We start from the raw sequence: 27,278 nt of genomic DNA on the forward strand, positions 1-27,278 counted from the left end.
TGTAGACACCACTCTCTGGAAAGAAGAGAAATATTTTTCAGTGCTATTATTTTTTTTAACTTTGACTGGGACTTGGAGCATAGCTAGAGCTACTAGTCAAAGCTCAAGTCTTTTCAAAGTAGTGCTGTGATGTGTAACACTGGGGTAACTGCGACACTTGCTGGGCACAGAAGCTGTAACTGTAGAACTGCCCAGAGTATCACCCTGCCCTTGTATTTCCAATGATCCCTAACCATTGCTTTTGTTTTTCCATAGGCCCTTTCAAGTGAATCATTTGAAAGACTTCCCGTTTTTAATAAATCAGCATGGCGGCACTACAAGACCACACCTGAAGCAGATGACTGGAGCAATCCTAGCAGTGAACCAAGGGATGCTTCTAAATATAAAGCTAATCGATAATTTGCCACCTTTTGTCTCTGTTGGAGATGACCTCTGCATTCAGTATAAAGTCTCTGCTTTGTTCCAAAATCCTTCAAACCACAGTAGCTAATTACTTCCAAACAAAGACCTAATCAGGGCATTGAAAAATACTAAGAACAAAGTGATGATTGGGACTTAAAGGAAGGCACTGAGCACGTTTGGTATGTGAATCCTGTGTACCTCACCAGAATATGCTTGGTTGCTTCAGTCATGCATTGACAAAAGGGATCGCACTGTGATTGCACTTAGGAACACAATGTTGTAACAAAAAGATACTATTTGAAGTGGCCAATTCTTATTCCACTGTAAGGATTGGTAAGATGTGCAGAATCCCTTAAAGTGGTGAATAGTATCTTGCACAGCAATATGGTGTAAGAGGAAAATTCTAACGTAGTTAAACGTGTGCTTCGAAAATCCACTGTTTGCGGCGTTTTGTATTGCACAGTGTCACCCCAAGAGAAAACCCCTCTGAGCTCTTCAGATCTTATCTCTAGCGAGTTTATAAATGTGTAGTTCTGAAAAGGGTTGTGCAGCTTTAAACTGATGCTTTCTCCAAATTCCCAAACCCATTTGTCACGTGCATACAAAAGTTATGTTGTTATAAGACGGTAGGACTTCCATTTCTTGGTATGCACCTTAATGGTTTTCTTGACACAGAAATGCATTTCTGTGCATTTTTCCTTGTTTTGAGGAAAGCTCCTAAGTAGTTAGATCATCTCCCGCACAAGAAATTCTGTCAGGATGGGGCAGGGGTAGTTCAGTTTCCTATTTGCCTATCATTTTAGGGGAATTGGAGAGGGGAGGGAAATGCTGAGAGGCCAGACAGCCAGTCATACAAATGAATTTGCCTTAAGACTGTTGGTTGCTTGAAACCTGATTAGTTTAAAATCTGTAAATAGTTTGCAAAGTTATTTATACATTCAATGTCTGACTACAGTCTGGTAATCTGAATTTGTAGTGTATATAAAGGTGTTGTACACCGGCTTTTGGAACGTGTTATTGGTCTAAGTACATGAAACTGGAAATGCAGTAGAAATGGGAGGGACAAAATGTGACCGGTACCTGGTTTAAGTTAAAAAATATCAGAGATGAAAAAGAATCCCAAGTATTTTCCCCTTAAATTTATCATAAGGGTCATCGCTGACTATTAAAAAACTGTTCTTTACAAAGTCTTTGCCAAATGCTGTTTCTGATTCTTTGGCCTTTCAGAAAAATCTGTGAAATTTAGAAGTTCTGGTGATACGTTAGTGGCAATAAAGTAGATGAGTTGTAAGCAGCTCTGATGCACCCTCAATTTCTCTTAGGTGTTTTGATATTTTTTGGAAAGATAGTAGAGATTTTAGCATGGAAAAATGAAACTTGTTTACTAAAATTGTGGGGGAACTGTCCCTTTTGTCCTCCCAGTATTTATTTTTATAAAGAACTGATTTATTAGGGAAATGCTGAGAAATTCCTAGATATTTTAAAACAAGAAAAAGAATCCTAGTTTGACTTAATAATAGTACTTTGCACTTCATAGCACATTTCATTGAAGGATTATAAAGTGCTTTGAGCAATAAACTCCACGGAGCCCCATTTGTGAGAAGTCGAAGTTCTTGCCTTGCCTGTCGCAGTGGGTTCCTGAGCTGTGTGAGCAGTGGAGGAGCTCACAGGGCACCTCTGGGTGTTCCCACACACAGGAATGGGATTGGGCCCGTGGGAGCACCGGAGGGCTGCTGCCCTTCCCTGCGGATCAGGTGGCAGCAGGGCACTGCCCAAGGCTGTCCCCGCTGGGCAGTGCTGCCCTCAGAGCCCCCTCAGAGCCCCCCTGCCAGCAGGGGAGGAGGAGGGGGCGATGGGGCCCTCCCATTCCCAGCCCGGGCTCGGGGACATGGCCAGAGGGTGGCAGGATGGCAGCAGGGCACGGTGAGGGAGTGACGTGTGTGACCTCCAGAGCAGCAGCAGCTCCCCAGCGCTGCAGGCACTGCTGCAAACACAGGCTGCTGTCCAAGCCATGCAGCTGTGCTGGAACCAGGGCAGTGGTTTGACTGAAACACTGGTTGCAAGTCACATCTACTAAAATTTAGTCATCTATCTTCTGCCCCCACCTGTAACTTCTTACTGTTTTTAAAATTATTTCAAGTTGTGTATGCTTTATAGTAATTGCAGAGGAGAGTTTGCTTAAAGGTAGAAATTTGTGATGAAATAAATATTTCCTCAGTTGCATGTGGTCAGTTTGTTATAGAACATTGCCCAAAACATTCCAAGCAATAAGGTAGTCTGCATAAGAAACTTGAGTTTCAGCTTTTGTTAGAAATTGTATTTTGAAGTAGTAAATCCTGACCTGGTTCTCATTTTTGGCTGTCTCCTTTTACATGATGAGGAGAGGGAACAGAAAGCAAAAGAAGGATGCTGACATACTGGACTTGTTTTCATGAAGTGAATGTAGGCCATGGGAGCCATGGGATGAAAACCACAGAAAGTGTGAACAAAAGTTGAAGATACCATGGAGGATGTTATGGTGTATTAGTGATGTCACTTCCTGATCCACAAAAACAACTGTCTGGAGTGCTCCAGTACTTGAAAACTGAATTCCCCTGAAATGATACCCATTTCCAAGAACCCTGAGCTTGTACAAACACCTCAAAGCAGCAGGGTGGAGCACAAGGAATTAATTTTCTTTCCATTCCCCAAGGTCTTTAGGGGGGTGTTACAATGACTACGAGACAGAAGCAACTTTTCTTCTCTCTAACCTTGTCCAGGCAGCCTGTGCTGTAGTGGCAATCCCAGGTGTGCCATCAGCTGTTCTCCCCTCCTTGTCCTTATGCCGTATTTCTGCATAGGAGTATTGATCTGAAAACTGTCTTAGGAAGCAGCAGCAGCAGACTTCCAGTTAGGAGAGGGTTTTTCAATGGCTGTGCCTGAAAAATGAGCATGGCTGGGTTTTTATTATGGTTTAACTACAGATACTGGGTTTTTTCAGTTACTTCTACATACGATTGGACTCTCTTATAACTATGTTTTAATACCTTGGGGTTGTTAATTCCAGACTTTCTGATGATACAAAAGTATATTTCCTATATTTCCTGAATTCAGAGTTATGGCCTGCTGATGTCATTGCAACCTGCTCATCTTGACTTACAGGACACACAAATACAAAAAAATGTTTTCAGTGAAAATGTTCCTTACCTGTTGTGTTTAGTGATAAACAGGTTTAACAAGAGATGTTTGCTCCTTGATTCTTCCTGAGAATTTACAAACAACTTCTGTATGTCATAACAAATAGTTTACTTTTTGTCCATTGTGCATTTTTCTGATGTGTCTTGAATGTAATTTTATTAATCCCCTGCCTTGTTTAATATTGATATAGAAATCTCTCCAAATCATGTACATATTTGTGCTCCCTGCTTTTCTAGGCTTTGTTTTGAGGCAATAAGGGGTCTTTCAGAGTCCACATTTGACGAGAAATATTCAGAAGATACCAAAATGCTTCTTTTGCAACTCAGCTTCAGTCCTTGCATGTGTGATTGACTGTGATGACTTGGGAGAGTGCAGGGAAAGTCTTTGTCCTGCTGCAGTCTGTGCTACCTCTTGGGCAGTGTTTAAAGCAGGTCCACATGCTTAAACAATATGGATATTAAATGTAATGTTCTTGGAAAACTCAGGCTACTTTTTGCCTATGAACGGCTACATTTACTGCTGCAACTGGGTAGCATTCTTTGTCCTCAGTAACATTTGCTTTGAAACATCTGTTCATTTTCTCCAAGTGTGCAAGAGTGATCTTTAGTGCAATCTCCTGTTCACCTCCACCCAGACATAGTATTTAAGGTGATATCTTGCCCTCATTGGCATGGAAGAGATTTCCTCCCTCCTCACATTATTAATAGGTACCTCCAGGTAATTAATTATGTGTGAGGTGCTGAAAAAGTAGTCAAGATTAATGAAAATAATTCTGTAGAAAACAGCCTAAATGTTTAATGTTAGTATTTATCTTGAGGATAACCATGCCCCATTGTACCGTGTTCCCTTTGCTTGCTTGTTTCCAGGTTGCCGTGGTTTTTGGTAGCTCTTCCTTGGTTCTTCCTGGCATAAACACCTGTGTGTGGGTGAACAGATGTAAATGTGTTTTTGCTGAAGTTGAGAGAATCTGATGGCACGTGACAGAACAATGTTACTGACTTCAGAGGCTGAGTTTGCTCACAAATGAGGAAGGTAGCTGTAAATTGTGTAGTGACTTCAGGGCTGAGTCTTGCAAATACTTGCACAAGTCAACAGTGTATGAATGCCACTTCTGTTCTCAGGATCAGGACTCAGGCTGTTGATATTAATTTGAAACCATGAAGATTTGTGTAATTGAAGTGGCTTTCTAATTAAAAATAAATAAGAAAATTTAAAGCTCATGTGCTTTAATTGCAGTATTATGTTGCCTAAGAAGTCCTCAGAAATCAGTACAGAGAACTTGTTTGCTTCTTAAATCTGGAGGGTTTTTCATGTAGTACTAGGACTGATGAGTGTATGGTAATTCTGACATCCTTCTACTGTTAATTGCTTTATTGAATTTTTCCTTTGAGTTTATACTGCCCAGAGCTGTTGGGCACAGTCCTGTGAGATCCCATCAGGCAGAGGCAGTTTCCAGGCAGTGCCCTCGATGCTCTAGGCACTGCAGCAGGGATTCCTCAGGGACCTGCAGGCTGCCTCACCTCACAGGGAAGGTGTGCTGGGTTTGTCCTGTGGGTGGGAATGAAGTCCCTTTGTTCCCAAAGTCAGCTGAGCTGCTCTGTGTTGCACTTGGTGTCCATGAGGGAAAGAAGTCTCGTGGTGCCTTTCCCCTGAGGTGGCATCCATTGAGTCTCCTAAACCTCTAATGGAGGAGTGAGAAGGTAATTTTTCATGAGATTACTTGGCGATATTTTAAATTTATTTTTGAATCTTCTGTAACTTGTCTTGTTTCTAGTCCATTGCCTGTGTATTTGACTTGTGTATACTCTTACTTTCCTTTTTTTCTTTCCGTGGTCGACAAATAAAATGACGTAAAAATGAAATGTTGACGTTTTTAAGGGACTGGTTTGGTTTCACACAATCCGGAGCTCAGTTTGTGATTTGGCAGTGCTGGGTCGAGTTCTCAAATGCCTACAGAGGGGCACCCTCAGAGAGCTGCGCTTGGGAGCTCAAGAGGAATTTTAGCATATGAGCAGCTTTTGGGTTTGGGGTTTTTTCTGCTATATAAACCTCCCAAAAGCTAATTCTCAGGTTATTCTTAACATATATATATATATATATATATATATATATATATATATATCTCATATATATATGAGAGATATATATATATATATATATATATATCTCATATATATATGAGATATATATATATATATAAAACAGATATATAACACCCAAGGCTTCTACCTTGCAATTTCTTCAGCGTTTCATGAAGTTTTACATGCATTTGTAAGTTATTTGAGAAAATGAAAAAAACCCAAAGTTTGTTACCAGGCAATTCCAGAGCAGGAAAATGCTTGGGGACCTGTCTTGTTTGGCTCGTTAGCTTTCTTATTAAGTAATAAATGAGGCTCCAGATGGCCAGAATTTTGCTAGAACGGAGATAATTTTCTTTCAGATGAAGAATTTGTTTTCAAAATTCAGCTGAGAAGAAATCTGTGTGTTGTACTTTCTCACTGCTTACCATTTGCTGTGACGGGGTATTCACAGGAGCTGAGTAGCTAATTAAGTGAGTAGCTCAAAATTGCAAAATGTGTCAGCATGTACCGCATATTTGACAGTTGCTGCCTGTAGAAGATAAAGCAAACAGTTGCAGCAGCAGGATAATGAAGATTTATGGCTTTAGGACACAGGCATATGTGGGAGAACAATTTGTAATAAGGGATCAGTTTCTTGTTATACAATTCATGTATTTTTTAGATGGCTGTATTCTTAGTACTTGAGTTTGTTGTTTTCAGTGGAAAGAAGTCTTGCAGTAGACAGTTTTGAAATGAAGTGAGACATACAAAACATGTCAGGCATGCTTGATAGAAAAAAAACCTTATTTTTTTTTCATGTCAGATCAGTTTATATTATGATCTAACTCAGAGGCTGTTTTTACTATAAGCTTTTGTACCATCTTCTCTGGGAGTTACATGGCATGTAGTCAATAAAGCCTGCTGTGTGTTAGACGTCTGAGAGTGGCAGCCATTTAAAAATTGTGTCACAGCAATCCCAAAGTCCTTTTCCATCCTAGTGACTTGCCTAATTTTTGTATTTCTTTGACCCAAGCTGCTCCCCTCATGTGTCTCCTAGTCCAAAGGCAGCAGGCACATCCCTGTGCTTCTGCCAGTGTCAGCTGGAGCCAGCATTTGAACATTGTAAAAGATTTTCCATTTTGATCCGCCACTGTGCATTCTTTTCCTGAAACTAATGAATGTGCTGGTACCTGCAATGCACTGATGTAGAAGATCATTTTCAGAAGAAAGCTTCAGTTCTGCCTGTTTTCAAGGCCACGTGTTGGCTGTTTGGGTATTTGGAAGCTTTCAGAGGGGTTTCATTAACACGCTTGTGGAAGCTGGCAGTGCTGGCAGACTCGGCCTTGTGGGTGTGCATGGCTGCCCCAGAGCACCTCTGCACCCTTGGGTTAATAAATCTCTTTGCAGGCAGGGAATGCTGGATGTGGCTCCTTGGGGAGGCGGAGGTCCAGCCCTCAGGCATGGCCAGATTTGCACTGAGGTAAAGGAACCTGGCTCTGTGTGTGTGCCAGGTGTGAGGCCCGGCTCTGTGGTAGTTTCTGTCTGTCCTTACACACCAGGTTAAGCTTTTCCCCCCAGGGAAACAATTCTTCCTTCCTGTCCCTTCAGGGGATGGGGGTCTGTGGTCAGTGTGATGCAGCACTTGCAAACTGCCTGCGTAAAACCTGGGTCCTGCATGCTATAATGGACAAGGCTGCCTCTTAGAAACTCTCACAAATGGCCATTTGTGATGGGTGAAGAGACTGTACCTTGTTCTGGTCTTTTGAAATGCATTTTGTCTTGCTGTTAGTGCTCAAATACATAATGAATCTCAGCTTTTGGGTTCTTGGTAAACAGCTGGGTACAACATGCAAGAAGATATCTTGGATAGTTCTCTGTGGTGCAATTTCATTCAGGTCAGAATGGCTGGAGTCAGTTCTGCTGAAGGCACCACTCATTGCATCATGGCTAGGTTTTAATTAGCGCCCGTGTGGTTTAGCTCTACATTCTTAATGACAAATTGATTTGACTTCTCACAGTGGAAATTTAAAGGTGTCAGAATAGAGCTATTATTACAGGTCATAGCATTTCAGAGGTCACAGCATTATTTTTTCTTCCATTTCTTTAAACGATACAGACTGTGAGCTTGTGTGTTTTCTGACCATTCTTCATGTTCTCTCTGTGGCTGCAATACAGGTTTGTGCTGTGGGGTCATTTGAAGAAAAGGTTCTCTTGAAGAGGAAAAAGGAAATTAAAACAAACCACCCAAGATTTGTGATGCTGTTTGAATTATATTTAGTTTGGAACCAGCTATTCTGGGGGCATTTTGTTAGTTCTCACACAGGATATGGCTTTATGCAGTTTTGTTTGCATGTGAACAATATGAATATTTAAAATGTTGGTTGGTTCTTTTCTGGAATAAATGCATTCATTTGTGAGAAGCCTTTTAGAGAACCAAGGGGGGATGAGTGGAACAAATGAAAATTTTCCCCAAGGGATAGTTTCCCATTTTGTTTTGGCATTTGGCTTTTAATGACATACCACAGAAGTGCAAGCTCAGGACACTGGTAAAAATGAAGCTCATTAACTTTTAAAGTGAGAATCTAAACTATCTTAAGTATGGCCAAGTAGCAAAGTAACTGGATCCCTACTGGTTAATGTGTTAGTTTTGAAATTAAAAAGCTGGAGTATGGTGTGCAGAACATTAAAATAACATCCCCTGTTGGTAATCAGAGCTGGTGACTTGTAAAGAGCAGGTTATAATTAATCTGATCTTACTGAGCAGATGATGCCTTTGCAGTTCACAGTCATTTTATTTTATGGAAAACCAGTGTTTGTACAGAAATATGATTAGAGAATCAAGGAATATGGTTAAAAAAAACCCCACAAAATGTTCTGAAGAGGACATAGTTTATTAGATCAAAGCTGTTTCTGGAATTCGGAATATGTGTGAGACTTGATGTGCACATGCAGCCTGGTTGTTGCCACCAAGGAGGATTTTCCCTTTGAGTGTTCCTGCTGGCATGTGCTTAGGCACAGGAATAATTGTTTTGAGATAATGGAACATTTTTGTCTTGATTAATCCCGTTAAACATTTAAAAAATTAAATTGTGTTTGTGTGAAATGCAGAACTGCCTGACCTGGCTCAGAACTTACAGTTCCCTGTTCCTTGTTGAAGCAGGGATTGGTGTTGTTAGAGAGTATCCAAAAGGGGATGGAGATACCAGGTGGGAAAGGACTGTTTGAACTGAGTAACTGCTGGGGCAGGGGAGTTCAGGTGTCTTATCTGAGGAACTGGTTGTAACATGGGAGCCTGCTGCATTCCGCTTGGAGATCCGGCAAACACACTTGTCCTGGGAAGAACCTCAGATTTTGCTGGAGTCTCAGTCCCACATTTCCCAATTAGTACAGTGAAAGTGCATGTCTGAAGGCTTTCAGTTATTTTTGTTTCAGTCTCTGTCTCCTCTTCCCTCAGGCAGAATTACGAGGCTGTGGCCTTGATTTCCATGTGGATTAGAAATGTTAATGCTGCCCTTCCTTACACCAGGAAAGGGCCTTCCCTTTGGAAAGGAAAGGGCAGAAAATAGCTGTGTGCATGTGCTTGCGGGACACGTGTTTTGAGAGGAAAGCAGTCTCTTGGCAAAATGCAATCAGAGGAGGAGTTCTTAAGATGGTTTGGTACTTGAAAGGATCTCCCTGCAAGAGGCAAAGCCCTGGCTCCATTTTCTGCCTCGTTTTCAGCTGTTTTGTGAGAAGGTCAGGGAGTTATGGCTGTCTTTCAGGCTGTCACAGGAGATTTTCCCTGATGCTTTGGTGCCCTTTTACAGCAGATTTACTGTGGCATCAAACCCTTCCCTCCTGCTGAGCTGATGCCTGGTGCTGCTCCAGGGGCTGCCCTGTTCCTGAGGGCTTTGCCATGAACCAAAACAAGGGTCCCCTCTGGGCTGGGCTGCACGCTGTAGCTCAGGGATGTTCCTTAGGGTCTCCCAAGTGGTACCAAGGCACTGCAAACTGGGTCTGAACACAGACCCAAATCCATCTCCGGTGATACAGGTAACCTTGTATTGTCTGGGAGCGTTTTGATGCGGACTCTGTGCCATTAAATAGTTTCTCTTCTATGCTCAATGGCTTTGAAATTTGCTTACTCTGTAATTAAAAATATCTTGGCTAGGAAGCCCTGAGCTTCCATCTGCTGTTTCAGGTTTTCCCTGCCTGAAGCAGGACTGTTGAATAAATAATTTTTAGGGCTGCTGCAGATACTGACTTCTTACAGAAAGGACAAACGGGAAAGAGCAAAGCAGGAATATTTGTACACCAGACTGACTTGGTTCAAGGAACAGTTAAGTCCAAAAGCCAGTGTCAGGGTTTGTCCCTGTGGCTCATGTTTGCTGCTGCAGTTTGCCATGTGGCACAGCCCTACATCATCTTGGCACCCATGAGAGCAACTCAGTTGCTGCTGGGGGTGGTTTGCAGCAGTGGGACAAGAACGGCTGCAAAAGCACCGTTTGTTTCTTCTACTTTGAAGTAAGAATTAGAGTAATGGCTCCTGATTCCACGGTGCTGGGACAGGGTAAAGAAGGTTTCACACTTGATGTCTAATGCTGCACCTTTCCAGCTGGGACAGCGTTTCCCCACCTTCACTTGCATTTTTCTGGCTGCAAGGTAAAGGCAAGGGGAGGTGATTCTGTTTGTGCAGAGCAGCAGAACTCAAGCAGCAGCATTTTGGGCATGCTGGCAGAGCTGCTCTCGTGGCTTTGGTGGGACGTAAAGCCCTGGGCCACCAAAGATTGGGATGACAGGCACTGTGCCATCAGTGGGGTTTCCTCTGCAGGTTGTTCACATGTCCAAAGCTGCTGTAAAATGAAGGGGAGAGGCAGCTGTGTCTGTCATACACTTTATTGTTCATGTGGAGCTTGGCTGATAAACAGGACTAAATTAAAGCAACACTTGTGAATAGGAAAACCCAACCATGACACAGAAGTGCAAAACTGCCTTCCACGTGTCCAGACACCATGAGGTTCTGGTTTGCTGGAGACAGCACATGAATGAACCAGCAGGGCAAAGGCTTCAGCCTAGTGATATCCTAAATGCAAACAAGACACCTGGTACAGAATATGGCTTTGTTGCTGGGTAGCCACCTATGACCCTGAGAAACAGCTTCTGTTAAGAACAGGTCACTGGCAAGTTTTTCTCTAGTTCACATACACAAGTCCTGGTGCTGTCTCCACTCAAACCACTGAGCAAGGGCTGCTGAACAGTAAGTGCTAGGAAAGTAAAATGAACAACAACAACAAAAAAAAAAGGTAAAAGCCAAGAAGAACAAATCCTTGCCCACCTCCATTGCATTTGGACATGGCTCGTCTATCAACAGCACCAGCAGAAGCAGGCAGTTCCTGTGGTGCAGGAGTGGTTTGTGATGGGAAGACTTAAGACTTGCAAAGGATCAGAAAAACGAACAAGTGCATCCCAGGTATGGAATTACAGTAACAGGTTGCCTAAGGCTGAGAAAGGTCTTAATGGCATCGTCCTGTTGGACACACAGCTGGCGGCAGCTGCAGTAGCTGTGGCCTTGCACATTCCACCCTGTTTCCTGCTCACCTGTTTTTGCAGCTCTGTGAAGGAACTAGCTTGACTCCAGAGAACAAAGTGCACGAGATGCTGCGTACTTGGTCTTGTGGTAGTCTGAAAAGTGTCTGGCAAAATGTTCCCAAAGAACATCAGTTACCTCACAGTGGAGGAGGGATGAAAGCACTAGGGAGTGAGCAGAGTGTGGGGCTAATTTGGTGCCTGGTACCAAGGTCTGTAATTTACTTGCCCAGAAGAGTATCTGCAAAGGAGTCTGCCTACCAATGGGTCACCCAGCAAGGTTAGGCCAGCAGCAGGGGCGCTGCTGCCAGCAAGCACAACCACCCCACATGCTTGGGCATCCTGGTCCCTCAGTTTTTTTCCAAAGAGCAACGTGGAGCTCTCCCTCCCCCAGCACTGTCTGTGCAGGGACCCCGCAGGTGCTGGCTGGTGCTGCCCACAGCAGCCAGCGTGTCCTGGTGGGTTTACAGTGCCAGGCAGCAGTGGCACAGGAGTGACTGTGCAGCTGCAGCCCCTTCCCGGGCTGCCCGAGGCTGTGCCCGGCAGGCTGCCTGTGAGACAGGGGCAGAGCAGCCTTCACCTGCTGGTTTGAGAGCCTCAAACGTGCCCGTGTGCTGAGGCAGCTGTGCCAAGGCACGCTCGGGAGCCAAATGGCGTCAGTGGCACAGCCCCACCACAGCACTGGGGGTTTCTGCAGCTGTGGGCAGAGCAGCCCCAGGGCTCAGGAATCCTGCCAGCTCTGCAGCCACCTCAGCAGGTGCCAGCTGAGGGACTGAACATAGAGCCAGATGTCAGGCAGGACTGGCTTTGCCAGCTAGAAGATCAGCACTGAGGGGAGAGCTTCACCTGTGCTCGCCTCTGTGTTTCTGCTTGGGGCTGCACAGGTGTCATGGATGGAGAAAGAAAATAGCTATGCCTAATACTGTAAAAAAAGTTTGTTGTTTTTTCCATTTTTTTTTCTCTCCGTATTACTGTAGAGGAAATGCCTTGGTATCCTCTGCAGGGGCAGAGTGTCTGTGGACACATCTTGTTTAGAGTTTGATGAGTAGTTTAACTGGCTGAGTACCATGTGACAGCAGCACTGTTTGCTTGTCATTTGCTGATACATAGCTAGGAGCAGCAGGTTATCCTAGGAGGCCACATCCCAAGGCCTTGGGATATTTTTATAATTCACCAGTATAAACCAGCAGCATCCTCAAACTCTCATTTCCTACACCACCACATTCCAGCTAGGGCTGTCTTTTTGTTTACTTTCTTGCCTTCAAAGTGCAAAGCCAGGGAGCAAACCAGAAGTGATTAGGCAGCTGTTCAGGCACTAGGAACATGGAGAGTGATTTGATAAAGCAAAAAGCCCAACTCTTTACATACACCCCGCACAGAGGCTTGGTCAACAAGCAGCACTGAATATGTTCAAAGGATTTCCACCAACTTGCCTGGAGAGCTCTTCATTTCAGTGCATGGTTTGGGCTCTGGGGCAGATGTTATTCAAAAGGGAAACCCAACTTTATTCCCTCTTTCTCAGCATACTTGCTGCAGCAATGCCATTCCTTCATGTGCCAGAAGAGCTCAAGGTCAGCAGGGTACAACTGCATCTTCTTTCTCTGCAGGCTGCAGCCAGCACTTGCTGTGTGCTGGGTCAGGCTCAGGAGCCAGCTGGGCTCCTCCTGCCAGCCCCCCTTGCTGCAGAGCTCCCAGGGCTGGTCTGGCACAGCAGCTGGAAAGCAGCAAGACAGGGGCAGGAACCTGCACATGAGTGTTTTGCTGTCAGTCCCCTGGGCTGTGCCTGGCAAGTGCTGCTGGCTGGGCCTCCAGCACCGTGAGGGAATGGGGATGGGATAAGCTCTTCCTGAGATCTCCCTTGCTGTGCTCCGGTTCATTTGTGACATCTCCCAGAGCACGATCCCTGCTATCAGAGATACCCCTGGTGTTCCTCATGCTTCTCCCCATCCAGTGGTTGAGTTCGTAGCTTGTTCTTCTGTCTCATGGCTAAAAAAATATATATTTTATTTTTCATCCTCATCTCCCTCGCTCATGCTGCTGAGGGAGGCAGAGGCAGCTTTTGGAGAAGAGGGAGGGGAGGTCTTATTGATGACCCAGGGTGGAGATGGAGAGCGGGATGGCGAGCGGCCTCGCGTAGGACTGCTGTTTGGGCTCTGCCGGGGAGAAAAAGCCTGGAGCATTCGGCCGCTTCGTTCCTGGAACATCTGCTTCTGCAAAAGCAAAGTGAAAAGATGCTCTTTGAGTAGTGCACGGAGGGGAAGGCTGTGGGCAGGCAGGGGTTGCGCTGTGCCTCTCACTGGGGAGTGAGCATGGAGCCAGAGCCCTGGAGCAGGGCTGGTTTGCCTCTGCTGTGCTCATGAGAGCCTGGTCCTTACAAGTTTTTACCTCAGCGGGGCCGCCCCCAGTGTGAGAACACTGTGTGTACTGGCCTGAGCCACACACAGGGACTCCCTTTGTGGGTTTTGTATGTGTAGGTCACACTCTTGCCTCCAAAGGTCAGTTTTCTACCTGAATACCCAACATTCCTAGCTCCCTCAGCCTTTTCCTTCTAGAGCTCCCTCCTCAGCTTCCTGGGTTTCCCAGCCTTTATTCCTCTGTCCCTTCTCAGAGGAGACAGCCTGGTGCCTGCCAAATACTGGCAGCCACTTCCCCAACTCCCTGGAGCAGGCAAGACCCAAACCCAGGGTGGGAATATCAGAATTCAGGTGTCAGTTAAAAAGAGAAAACACTTGCAGGCTCTGTGTTCTGCTTGGAGCTTTATTGTCACTTTTGCTTTGTAAAGCTGAGTGGAGGCCTGCCAGAGCTGATAGGGTGGAAGAGACACCTCTGCAGTCAAGCAATTTGCTACACTAAGGCAAGTGCCTCTATTCATTAGCAGCAATGTGGCCTTGCGTCACGCTGGGTTACGGAAGACGTGGTGTGTGCTGTGCAGCTGCTGCAGGCTTCACATGGAAAGTGCCAAATCCGAGCGCCCTGCTGCTCCTGCTGGGGGTGGGGAGCAGGAAGGCTCAACCTTGGCTGGAGAAGCGGCAGTTGAGTCACAGGTGATGCTCGGCTGAAAGGAAGATCCAGCCCCAACAAAGGTAAGTTACTGCTCAGGTCTGAGAGGAAAATACTTGTGCAGAATATACGGGTTTCGCTATCTGGGCATCCGCAAACTTGATCTCAGCTAAGTTTTCATCTTGTTCCTATTCCCCTTTGCTCTGCAGGTCTCTGCTCTGTGCTGACACAGAGTATCTGGCTGCCCATCCTGCTGTTTCTCCTCCTCTTTGAAACTTAGTATTGCCTGCCAGCAGAGAGGCAGATGCAGGCAGATGCAGAGAGGCAAATGTTGGTTTTCCCCTCAGGTTTCTGGGTGCTTGCTAAATGCTAGGGCTTAAAAATCAAGCACAAATACTGAATTTAGCTGTTCCTCTGTGAGTTCTCTCCTAATTTACATCTTCATCACATTTGCCTTTATTGACTTGGTTTTAGAGCCTGGATGTCGCCGCAGTGCGGAACAGCAGAACAGTTCCTGCCTGGAGCTACACTTGCCAAGGCTCTCGTGCATAAAACCCCATGTGTGTAACCTACCCCTGCACTACTGCTAGATCCAAATTAGTCAAGGCTTCTGAAAATCTCAATAGTTAGCAGATGGTGGTTGCTTCTGATAAATGGTGCCAGGAAGCATTTGGATGGGGAGGATTTCTGCAGCTGAGAGCTGCAAGGATGTCACCAGGGCTGCCAAAGCCCCAGAGCCTGTTTGCAATTCAGTGGTAGGGGTGGGTGCAAAATCTCTCTTTAGATCACAGAAATGTGAGGTTCTGTTGGCTTGTTTCACCCTCTCACTGAAGATAATCCCCAACAAAAAAACCCCCATGTTTGATATGAAATATCTTTTTCCTGGCCAAACTTTGACTTCCTTCTGTCACTTCAAACAACTCATTGGCACAGTGGTGCTTTGTGGTGATGTGGCAGCAGTGCTGGAGGACATCCATGTGGCCCAGCCTGGCTTGGCCTGCACCATCCCATGTGGCAGCGAGTACTTGACTGTGCCTGAGCCACAGAGAGCAGGGATGGAAAGGGGAATCCCACCTTCCTGCTAAGTCCCTCATCCAGGCTGTGGGGCACTGCTTCCCAGGCCCTTTCAGTGAAGCTTCTGTTGCTTGCACAAACTGCTGCACTCACACCTTCAGCAGGGCAAGGGCCCAGCCCTTCCACACTGCCTCCTGCCTTAGAGCTGGAACCACCAGGCTGCTGGCTAAAACCACAGCTCTGCAGGAGGAGGAGGAGGTGTCATTCACCTCGCAGAACACCTCTTTCTCTCCAGCTGTGCCTTAGCAGGGTCAGTAAGCCATGCCCTTTGCAGGCAAGGAGCTCCTTGGGCCATTGTGTGATGAAGAAGTAGAACAATTTTAATGGCTTCCTTGGAGTGTTGGAGGGTTAGACAAGGCTGGATGCACTCTGGTCCTTTACCAGAGGTAGGGAAATAATTTCAAAGCCTTGATTCAAGCAAGTTCAGGTACACCCAACTAGTTTAGGGTTTGTTTTTGGTAAACTCGCTACTGGGAAAAATATTTTGCCTGTTTCTGAATTTTACTGCCTTCATGTTGATACCCCTTTGCTTTACAAAGCAAGTGCTAGCTGGGTGTTAGAGAAGGCTTCTGCTTTTGAGCTGTTGATTGTTCCAAGGCCATTTTAGGTCCAGGCTGCAGACAGGTGTGTGGCCTAAACACCATCCCCAGGTTCCAGTTGCAACCTGTCCTATCTGAGCCCCTGCTGATGTCTGAGATGATTCAGTGTTTGGAAGGCAACCTTCCCCAAGTGCCCCTGTGTGCTGAGCAGGGCGAAGCCCCCCCCGGAAGGAACACCTCATCTGAAGGGACATTTCTGAGAGAGTCTGGCACAGAAACCCTGGCCTGTGAGCTGTGCTTTCTCTCACTGACCTCAGCTGTAGATGCCTGCTTGTACGTGTCTGAGAGGAGCTGGAATGGACACCTGTACCTGGAGTGTGTCTCTGCCATTAGGCCCTGCGTGCCAGTCTGTGTGGTGGTCCTGTCTCACATCACAGAAAAGTTTCATGCCACACTAATCATTGTTTCTGACCTCTCCGTGACTCTCTTGCAGAAAACATGCACAGAGGATTGCACAGGTGGGCAAAACTGCCAATGAATTGCAGACATCTAGACATTTGAAAACTGATGTTTTGACCTCTTTCACGAGCAGGCATATTTTTGTGGGTTACATGGCCCTTATTTCTAGAAAATTGATGCTAGCATAAAGTATATTATAATAATTATTTGTGAAATAATAATAGCATATTAATGGCATGCAAATTACTGATCTAGGAATCCAGCATGCCCGTAACGATTCCTGTACTTTTAATGTCAACATTAAAAGCAACTTCTAACTAACGGTGATAAGGCAAATTAACATTAATAACAGTTTTGACACTAATAGTAAGTTATCATTATTTTAAAAGTCTTTCCTGTTGCCAAGGCTCAAAGTGATTTTAAAAAAGCTGCACCACCTCTCAGCTTGCTGTCACTGATGCTTTTCCTACAACACTGTGAAGAGATTTCACTGCTCTTGTTCTTAGCAAAGGTCCCTGTGACTGCACCAGAATTCCTACTCTGTGGTCAAACACTTACTCAGGAAACAAGAGTTTCTAGATTTTAAAATACCTTTGCAGAGCACCTTTTCTTTAATTGAATTTGGTAAAATGTTTGATCAGCAAAGGTTTTTAAAAATGCCATTAGTGTGCAGTGTGAGTGGGTAGAGCCAGGAAAGAGGATCAATGCTTTTGAATTCTTTTCCTCTCTCTGTGGATTTCATGTGCTCTGTTAGCATCAGCTTTAGTTATTCAGCACACATGGCCAAAGGACCATCCACACAGGGAACACACGCCAAGCTCTGTGGGCAACAACTCAGAGAGGAAGCTTCATGGGGATGTGGACAATGCAGGTTAACCTGGGCATCTCATCAGAGAGTTACCTTCTTGCCCTTCCCCAGGAACACAACAGTGTCAATGAACAGACTGTTAAAGAAGCTCATTGTTCATGTGGCTGGGGCCTGTGTTGTTCAGTGATCCTTGTCTTTGCACGGACAGAAGTAGCTGTAAGATGATACAGTCTCTGTTCTGGACTCTTCACAGCCTAATTTTAGGTTTTTCTCAACTGAGTAGAAGTCGACACAGCAAGTCAGTGCAAAGATGAGAACTCCAGTAAGAGCCAAGCACTGCATGACTTGGTAGCACTGAGTTGTGACACAGCACTGATGTGAACTACTTAATTCACATAAGCTCTGTGACTCTTCCTACGTGTTTGTTTACAAAGTATCTGCTGAGCTCCTTCCACCAGAAGGTGCCTTTTTCCCTCAGCAGTTGCAGCCAGAGCAGCGTGTCTGAGACAGTGCCTGCACTGGAGGGTCTGGGCTTTCATCCCAACACAGATAAATTCTACATTCCATTTAAGCTTTGTTACTGGTTTCAATGCAGCAAAGCAAACTCATACAAGCAAACAAAGCTTCTTGAGGTTTGGCAAGCTATCAGAACTGACAGATAGGGGCCAGGACTCTTCTGGGGCTCTGAAGTGTCACCAACTCACCACTCAGTGCATGAGTTTGGTTTGAGCAAGTTTCTCTCCAGAAAGATGCTGTTGCAGATTCTGAACTGCCTTTCCAAGGCACTTGGGAACCTCTAGTAAATGGCTCTGTGAAGGCAGCACATACCAAGGAATGCAAATTCCAAGTGCTTCAGTCCCACCTGAGCCTTCCCTGCTGTCAGTTAGACGAGCCTGAACTTGACATGTAAAATAATTACTTGCAACTTTTTTATATCAAAAGTTTTTGAAGTCAGAAAATTATAATCTTCTACTGCTCAATACAAACCACGAAGAGAACTACTGAAAACCTTCTCAATGGTGCTGCTTTTCCTCCCCACCTGCAGTGTATATCCCTGATGTCGGAGTGGTTGCATTTAATGCTAACAGGGCCAATAGACTGGACTGGCCTGTTTGCCCATGTGGTGCTGTGATGCAGCTCTGATGAATGCAGTATTATGTTCAGCATCACACCTTCACAAAATACAGATATTATCCCAAACAAGCAACAGCCAGAAGCAGCAAATCCTTCTGTAGCAGTATTGGAATGCATTAAAGGCTTAAGCAGCCAGGTTTGCCATTATCCTGCTGAGCTGCCTTTTGAGACAATGACTGCAGCAAAAGTATCTACTCTTGACCTGTATTAGAGAGGAGAAATCAAAATGCTCAGAGACTTCTTGAGATGACAGAATACCTACCCAAGCTCCGTCAGGTCCAAACAGCTCTAAAAAGTTGCCAATAAATTCCCTGGACTTTTCTTCCCATTTCTGAATGAGGTCATGGCTCTTCTCTTCCACCTTGTAAACAAATTCTTTTGACTTTTCCTCCACATTCTTGACTTTTTCTTTCATTTTGTCCACTTGGTTTTGAAAGCGATATTTCTTCTCCTGTTTTAGAAGTGTGGTCAAAGATTAATAAAAAACTTGGAAATAATTAGCCACAGACAGTTGAAAAGAAGTAAAAAAAATTGCATTAATGCATCCTAACACATATGGCCTTGGTGAGCTATTCCCACGTTATTTTTATAAATGCAAGTTTAACATTTGTGGAATGAAGTGCAGAACGTACACATTGAAAAGACATCTTGTGTCACAAATTCCCTATGTTTCCTAGCAAATACTGCTGACTTGCCAGCCTGGATGTTAACTTGGACCAAAATGTCTCTTTGGGTGGATTTCTGCAGAGCAGAACGAAAATTCTCCTCAATTCTGGGCCTGGCTAATACAGGAGCTTCTGGCTGCAACACAGATGTGTGTAGGCCAGTGGCTTGTGGCCAGCAAACCTCACAGAAAAGAGAGCATCTCCTAATTGATAAGTCTCACAGAAAAAAGAGAGAGAGAGAAGATAATATCAGGGAGTTCTGGGCAAAAGCTTCTGAAATACTTCAGGATTAAAGAGCTTTTGCCTTGAAATGCTTGCATGCTCCACAAAATTTTGGTACAAGCAAATTAGCAAGGCTGTGCTTTTGAAGGTGTGGTGGTCTGTGTAGAAGCACAGATCACTACTGGCTTTTCATTTTCTGTTAATTCCATTTAATGGCCACTTGAATTTACTTCTAAAACAAGCACTGAAGTAGGGTTAATTCTAGCTCACAAAGCACTAAAAGAACTGTCTTTGCAAGCCACAAGTACAAACCAAATCTCCAAGGTCCAAAGAAACCCAACTACCCCTGTACCTATAAAAGGTGATCAGCCCTTTAATGAGGAAACCAGTGCTCTTGTGAAATCCTTGGGAATTTAATTTTGAGACAAACAGTCTCTGGTGCAAATCAGTATTTCTGCATTTAAATTACTGTAAGCTAAATAATCAGATGTCAGGAGGTTTTTCAGGAGACATCAGTGTCTGAGATGGGGGCGAGCATAACTTATGCAACAGTATCTTAACCTCACAGCTGCTCAAGGGTAAATTTGAGAATATCCAAGCCATCCACCATGCCTTATTTTAATGGATATTTGCAATAGTGATCCTTTTGGGTGGAGTACTTACAAGCAGGATTTTTTAAAGGTGTAGAAGACTTTAAAAGAAAGCACAGTGAAATAAATATTTATACTCTGTGATCTGGGGTTTATCTGCCAGACTTCAAATAAGAAAGAGATCAACTCCAATGAAATGACACAATTCAGTCCTTCACAAGGGGGTTTCCGACATCCAGGGAGGGAGGTAAGAAGTCCTGCAGTGAGGGACGTCAGTCACAACAGAGATTTCAGTTTTGTGGGTTATCTTGAGGTTTAAAGTCAAGACTTGAAACAGAAAATGAAGGAAGGTAAAGTCTAATTTCTGTGAAGTGTTTATTTCTCATTGGAGGGGCAGGTCTGTATGTGGAAGACAAATAATCTGAGCCATCCTTTCACATGGCTCTCTTGCCATCTCTCTTGTGGCTTCTGAGCTCTACAGCAGCATCATTCATGTACCACCTTCTGGGCAGAGTTCCTTGGCTTTGGAAAACATTTTAGCTTTCCCTAGTAATCTCACTGCTCTGTGATTGGCTTTGTCAGGGTTTTTTTGGTTTTTGATTTGTTGGTTTTTTAATCCTATCACATTATAGAGAAAGTTTGGATCTCAAAATCCATGCTCTCTGGGCTGCCTTCTTGGAACAGGAATACAGAAAGAAATCGTGTGTTGGGTGAATGGTTGAGCAGCCTCTGGAGGGAGGGTGGGCGCCTTCCTAGAGTGTCCTTGTCATCTACAGCTCCAGGAGGAAGGGGGAGCAGCAGCAAGCATAAGATGGAAATGAAGCTGCTAATTAATAGGAGCAATTAAAACTACCCTCAGCTTACCAGATTCTTTTAAATTAAGTTCTTTCCAGCTATTTAAAACGCAGCAGGAGGAAGATATAATTTCTTGCCCTTTACTTTACATTCAGGATGCTGGGAGAGAGTGTTTGAGGAGCAAATGTGGATTGGTGTACTCACATTTATAAAGCTGACGTTCAGCTCTTTGGCGGTGTATCCCCGCTGCAGGTTGCGCCGCGCGTACACGTCGTAGTCGCGCACGATCCGTGTGATGATGTCCGAGGTGGAGATACCTTCGGTTCTCTGCGTAGGTACAAACATTCCTGAGCAAAGTGGGAAAAGAAAGCCTGCTTGATAAAGCTCGGCAGGATCAGGCATTGTGGCAGATAGCTGAGGATGAACACAAAAATGCCTGACAAAGGTAAGAGGCTTGCAATTCTGCCTTATTCCTAGTTCTCTCCTGTTGTTTCTGTGTGAGTTTGGGGAAGGCAAGGTTGCCATAATACTCATTTTTTCTCTCAAGTCTTTAGAAAGACTAAAAATTGCCCTCTGTACAGTGTCAGCTGTGATGTGGAAAGTATTAAACTGGCAGGGGCTCCTGAGCCAGGAAGGCCAAGCTTCACAGCTGTGGCCGATTCACTGAGCAGTTCTTTCCATAAGCATAGCACTTATTTAAAGTCATATAAAGGAGCAGGGAGGTTTGCTGCTCTCCTTTATTTCCACTCCTGTGCTGCACCATCTGACAGTCTCTGTTCTGCTGAGTAGAACAGACCAGCCTCTGGCCTTGACAAAAGCCAGGAAAAAGATGCATTACAGTAACTGGAAAACCCTGGAGGTGCCAGTGGTTTATACCAGGAAGATGAAGTGTAGTGTTTCATGTCCATCCAGCCATGCCAGTGGCTGCATAACCATCCTCCCTGCTCTCACCAATCAGTCCCCCAAAAAACAGCCATTTATCAATACTGCTTGTATTTTCCTCAACACAATTGAGATATATGTGGCTTTTCAATTACTCCTCACCAAGGCAGAAGCACCTGAACTGTTAATGCAATTCACAAATGCAACAGTAGCACAGTGCAAGCACACCTTGGTTTTGTAGTTATTTAGGGCTACAAAAAAAATTACTACTCTCACTTATATGTAATTGCAACATGAACCTGCTGATAAAAGAGAGAGAGAAGACTCTCTTGGTTTGGGAAAAGAAAGTAGTGCTTTGTCTTAAAATGGTGTTACAGCTCCTGGCAAATTAATCTTCACACATTCACTTAAAGTAAGCAGGCATTGGTACCTAATTTTACAGGGTTGGGAAAAGACTCAGAGAAGAAATCAAGAAGCTTACCAGCCTCTTGTGACTAAATGCTATGTGATATTTTTTCTTTCTAATCTCTAATTAATACTCTGCTAAAAAAATAGATTACTTTAATCATGAGCAGACATGTTTCCCTGATCGTTGCTTTTCAGACTTGCAGCAGTCACTCAGGAAACTATTTTTGGAAGCAGTGAAACCCACTTTGAGCGAGAAACCTTTATAGATAGGAGTTACAAGAATACATGGACAAAATCCAAACCTCATTTTTGTTAAGCTGAAAGTGGAACTGTAGGTGGACATGACCCTTAGTCACTGACTTTCCTTTCATCTGCTTCATGTGTTGGACTGATCCATGTTTTCCAAGCTACTTGTTCACAGATGTACACAGTTTTAGTCATTGCAGTGCTACCCAGCTCACCATTGCCCGTACACCCTCCCATCCACTGAAGGTAGTGGGGAATTGGGAGCCCATGAGAATCTACCCAAGGAGCTCCCCGGTTCCCATCTGCTTTTCTGCTCTCCAACAACCTGATGTGCAAAAATGGGAGTACTGGAACGATGGAAAAATGTGCAAATGCATCAACAGTACTGGTCTATTTAAAACAAAACCCCTAGGAGAAAGGGGAAATTCATTGTAATAATGCTGTTCTGGAGCCTTAGGGACTGTTCCAGCACTAGATCTCAAAACTCATCATAAATAAGTTAACATTATTCCCAGTTTGTATGTAGAAAATTCAGCCATACAAGACTCAAGATGCTTCTCTGGTATCTCGTGGGGACAGACACAACAGACCACAAGTCTGTGAAGCTGCAAGTCTGTACTCTCTCCTGCAGAGTTTGAGTTTCTCACTGCATCGTGTGTGCACCATGCCTGTGCTCAGTGACAGCAGAGAAGGGTGTGCCAGGTTTGGGCACTCTCACACCAAGTCTGGTCATGATCCAGTGACACCAAGAGCTCCTGTCGTGTTGTCCTGTGCACTCAGCATCTTCCAGAAGGAGAGCAGCTGCCTGTCCAGCACATGTGCAGTATGTCCCTTGGTGACCCATTCTTACCAGAGGGGCATTTTTCACTGCCTACTGAAGGAAGCTGGCATTGGCTCTGGAGCTACAGAACAGTTGTTCCCAAAGGAGGGTTGTGAGTCTGACACCATAGGGAAGTTCACAAGTGAAAAAGATCGAGAACTGCTGCTATAAAAAGCTTATTCCTTCAGCTCAGGTCAATACCTGGTCTATAGCTGTCATTGTATAGTTTGAGAAGGTTGCTTTGAATTGCATATTACCATCAGGCAGATTGCTCTGGAATTTTTTCAAGCCTCCAATATACATGTTTATGCAGAACAGAGAGGTGGGATTTGCCTGGGTTGAAAGCAGCACCTCCATGGAGCAGCAGAAGGACGTGATTTGTTCCTCCTCCTTGCACTGTTCACTGTGTTAGGATAGCTACTGGCAAACAGTGGCTTAACGTTACCTCCTCAAATTTAATTAATCTTCCTTGAACTGAAGAGATGCAAACTCCTAATGAGTTCAGCATCTTCATGTTCAATGTAATGTGGAAGTCAACCAAACTGCTAAACATCATGGCAAATTAATTACTCTGATACTGATTTAAATCCTCTGCCTGTGTAATGACAAGAACCCTCAGTGCAAGTGGATCCTAATGGCTCCTGAAGGTTGCCTGTGCTTGCCCATATTCAGGACTGGGATGTGTCAAGTTTGTGGTTATCAAAAACTGACTGAAGTTGGCTGGGCTGCTGTGGGAATTGAATTCATTTTCATCCATTCAAAAGTCTTAGTCAAGCACTACAAAATGGTTTTAAAAACGCAGATGGGACTATTTTGTGCTAGATCTGAATGGTTTCCTTGGGGTTATGGCAGGGATTCAGCCAAGAAAGTCCTCTGAGGTTTTCTTTCTGCTCAAGTCAGCAGTACCTACCATTAGGGTGTAGTACAATGTGGTATTATTTCTACTGCTTCTCTCCCAGCAGTTGTGGTTAAATGGCAGTACAAGAATTTGAGTTGAAGCTGAAAAGGAAGGTGCTAAAAATGTAAAGTTGCCCTTACCTGCCTCCTTTATGTGTTTGTATACGTCATCCGATCCAGCGGAGGAGTACGGGATGTCATCATGTGCTACGAAGTCAATCTGCCAGAGAACAGAAGAATCACATCCCACCATCACCAAATTTTGGTTCACTGGGGGATTGTTATGGAGAGTTATCTCTTCTCTTGACTTAAGCTAACCTGCTTTTGACATTCTGATCCTAAAGCCATCACATTGTGTATTGTGCTAGATTTGGGCCTGAAACTGCAGTGTTGTATGATCAATTAAAAAAAAAGAAAAATCTTCACTCCAAAAGCACTGCCATTGCCACATCACTCTGACTGGCTCAGTGTCATTTGCAGTACAAAACCCAAGACACAGGCTCCTGCTTTTATTCCTACTGCAAAAGCAAGTGGTGAAGCCTTGGCTTTCAAAACCATGGAGGCAGGATAATTGATTTTGGGTCCTTAGAGCTACATACATGTATACCTAGTACTGTCATGCTGTCATTTTGTCACCTAGTGATGTAGACACTTAAATACATCCTACTTAATTATGCTTTTGTTAAGATTCATATGTGTTGCAAGGCAATCAATAGCATGTAAAACACTCCATCCTGCCTTTTAGAGGGCACGTGCTATTTTTACATATTGCACCTGTTGTCATTAATAAGAAACATGCCTTTAATTCAGGACTTCAGTCACCAGGTGACAACTTTCCTGGTTTACCATCTCCTTTCAGAAAAGTAATTCAATTTATCAGCAATTTTTTCAGTGTAGTTTTACCCTTCAAAAATCTCAGTAGAGAAATCACCCCAGCATATTGAGAAAAAAAAGGCAAAATAAATATAACATTTTCTGACAGAGATGGAGGCAAGGAATGCTATGTACCTAATTTCAGTGACAAATTAACTGAATTAAATAATTTGCTCCACCTAATAGAATTTCAGACTTGCTCATTCTCAACTACCAGTCTACAGAGGGGAAGGGAGAGATAAGGGGAGGAATGTACCTTATGTTTTTCAAGGAACTCAGGTGTCAGTGTCCAGGGTGCATCTCTGATGACCTCATCCACATAACGACAGTGTCTGAGGGCTTCATATCGCTCAGCTTCATTCATCACAGTGAAGCCTTTGAATTTATGAGTTAAATCATCACTGCAAACTAAAATATAGAAGTATGAGCAAAATGGCTCCACATTCAGTAAAATTAGCATGACTAGGAGTTGATTATCCCTAGATAAATCCATTAAGCACTTAATGATTAGCTTAGCAACTTTTGGGGTGTTCCAGGGCATCTAAGAGTTCTGCTTGGAGCAGACACAACTGTGTAATAATGAGAGAACCCTCTCTTTCTGGAGATGCAGCCAGAGGCCAAGTAGGATATTGTAAGACACTTCAGGTGGTATCCTTTACATGCTAAGGTAAACCAATCCCACTCTTCAGTGGGGATTTCATGGACTGTGATACTTCAGGGGTGATGGCCAAGGCTTTGAAACCAATCAAAGAACACAGCGTTGACAATCACAGAATGCACAGGTAACTTCAGCTATCACAGAATGGTCGAGGCAGGAGAACCACTCCACATCACCTACTCCCAGCAGAGTCAACTGCAGGTTGCTCAGAGCCATGTCCATTGGGATTCCAAAAATGGAGACCCCTCAGCCTCTCTGGGCTTCCACTTCCTGCAGTTTATTTTTATATAAAGAACACTCTAAAAGATTAATTTGCCAACAAAGCTCAAAATCACAGTGGGACAGTTTCTCATAAATAAACCCTGATGGAAAACAAGTCTTTAAAACTTTACAGGAATCTGTCTCTGAGCTTAGCTTTGAGTTCAGCAGGTTTTACAGAAAGAGAAGTAAGGCTTGTGCCACATTCAAATGGAAAGTTGCTGAAGGAAGCCCCAAGGAAAGGACTGGGAGAAGCCATATGCTCTAGTGAAATGAGCAGGGTTAAAGGTCCAGAAATCCTGGAAATTTAACTCTGCATGCACCAATACTTTGTCATATTCCTTTTAAAATGAGTGGCAGCAACACCCACATTACTAGAGGACTGTAAAAGCTAAGTATTATCTTTCTACCCACATGACATTGTGTAAAAACCAGTGACCTTCTCCACAACCATCTCTGTCCAACATTACAGCTACAACAGTCATCTGACACCCCACATAGAATAATGTGATACCCATTTATAGCTGGGTTGCCAGTGGTTGTCCTTCACCACAGGTCAAACCTGTGCCTTTGGATCTTTGTCTGTAAATGTACTTGACAAATGATAAATGCAACATTACCAGTGCCGCAGTGAAGTGTGAGAGCAGCCCTACAGCTACTGCTTCTTTCTAATTTGAAAACATCAACCTATCAGGCAAGGTGCTGGCAAAGATGCAGTCTTTTTTGAGATCTGAAATGGATGTTCTTGCTGTGATGGTCATTAAGGACTTTCAAAGCAGGAAAAATGTAGAAAGCCTTAGATAGTCCTGAAGCTTGTGCAAAATTCAAAGCCAGATAATAACATACATATGAATTTCAGCAAGCAAAATGCTACTCTGTCCTATTATGTCAGTTTTGATGCCTGCTGACAAGAAATTTAATGGTGATCAAAGCATTTTCAGGAGAAAGGTCCCTTCATTTGTATTTATTTATCTCTGTATTTGTATTTATTTACAGCCTTTATGACATCTTTAGACTACCCTCTCCTGGAAGAAAATTATTGGAAAACAGTAATTTTTGTGTGAATTCTGAATAAAGGTTTGATTTTATTTTCTGATTACTATTTGTTCATGTACAATGAAGACACAATATCTTCCTTTGTACTTCTTTTGAATCTGTCATCCTGCTGTAATGACTGATTTGGGAAGGTATAAATGTCCATTTTAAAAAGAAAATTTAGTTCCAAATAATTGCCTTCACAAGAAGAAACAGAAGGGGTTGGTTGTGATGCCCACAGAGATATATGACACTGGTGCGTTTGCAGCACAAATTGTATGTGGTGTGGGAAGGTGTCCATTTTTTAAACATGCTAACACACAGTGCCTTGCTGGGAGAAGGTGCTGATGAGTGCTGGCTGCTTTGTCCTTCATACCAAAAATAAGGCAAAATGAAGCTATGCCATGAATTTCAAAGGAGCCAGGCTTTTGCTCCAAAGCTCATTTCCTTATCTGGGGCAAGCCCTAATCTTTTAAAAACAACAACAAAATGTATATAACTTGCATTTTTTTTAACCTCACAGTCTTGTGCTTTTATTTGCTTCTTTTGCAAGTTGTCTGGCATAGCTAGAAACCAGAGAATCCTTAATGTTTCCTTCCTAACAAAGGGACTTGTTCTTTACCTCACAGGAAGCTCCATGGGAATTGCCACATTTCATAAACTTCAGTAAAACTAAAAAACGTGTTTATAAAGAGATTTTGTTTTTCTTCT

General features: G+C 43.9%; 2 protein-coding genes across 3 annotated transcripts in view; one reads left to right on the forward strand and one right to left on the reverse strand.

Moving 5' to 3' along the window:
• The window catches only part of PDK3 (pyruvate dehydrogenase kinase 3), a 51,535-nt gene extending 48,782 nt beyond the window's left edge, over positions 1 to 2,753 (forward strand). Inside the window, exon 11 of the mRNA XM_063392976.1 lies at positions 256 to 2,753. Within this exon, the coding sequence (XP_063249046.1) occupies positions 256 to 399 (144 nt within the window). The 3' untranslated portion in view covers positions 400 to 2,753. The remainder of the gene's footprint in view (positions 1 to 255) is intronic.
• A 7,745-nt stretch (positions 2,754 to 10,498) lies between these two features.
• The window catches only part of PCYT1B (phosphate cytidylyltransferase 1B, choline), a 31,697-nt gene continuing 14,917 nt past the window's right edge, over positions 10,499 to 27,278 (reverse strand). The window contains exons 4-8 of one of the 2 annotated variants that reach the window (XM_063392977.1): positions 24,873 to 25,024; positions 23,885 to 23,963; positions 20,695 to 20,837; positions 18,481 to 18,669; positions 10,499 to 13,414 (exon numbers count right to left, since the gene is read on the reverse strand). In XM_063392977.1, the coding sequence (XP_063249047.1) occupies positions 13,208 to 13,414; positions 18,481 to 18,669; positions 20,695 to 20,837; positions 23,885 to 23,963; positions 24,873 to 25,024 (770 nt within the window). In that variant the 3' untranslated portion in view covers positions 10,499 to 13,207. The other variant, XM_063392978.1, reaches the window with a different exon arrangement.

Source organism: Prinia subflava, chromosome 3 (genome assembly GCF_021018805.1).
Source record: "Prinia subflava isolate CZ2003 ecotype Zambia chromosome 3, Cam_Psub_1.2, whole genome shotgun sequence".
Taxonomy (NCBI): Eukaryota; Metazoa; Chordata; class Aves; order Passeriformes; family Cisticolidae; genus Prinia; species Prinia subflava.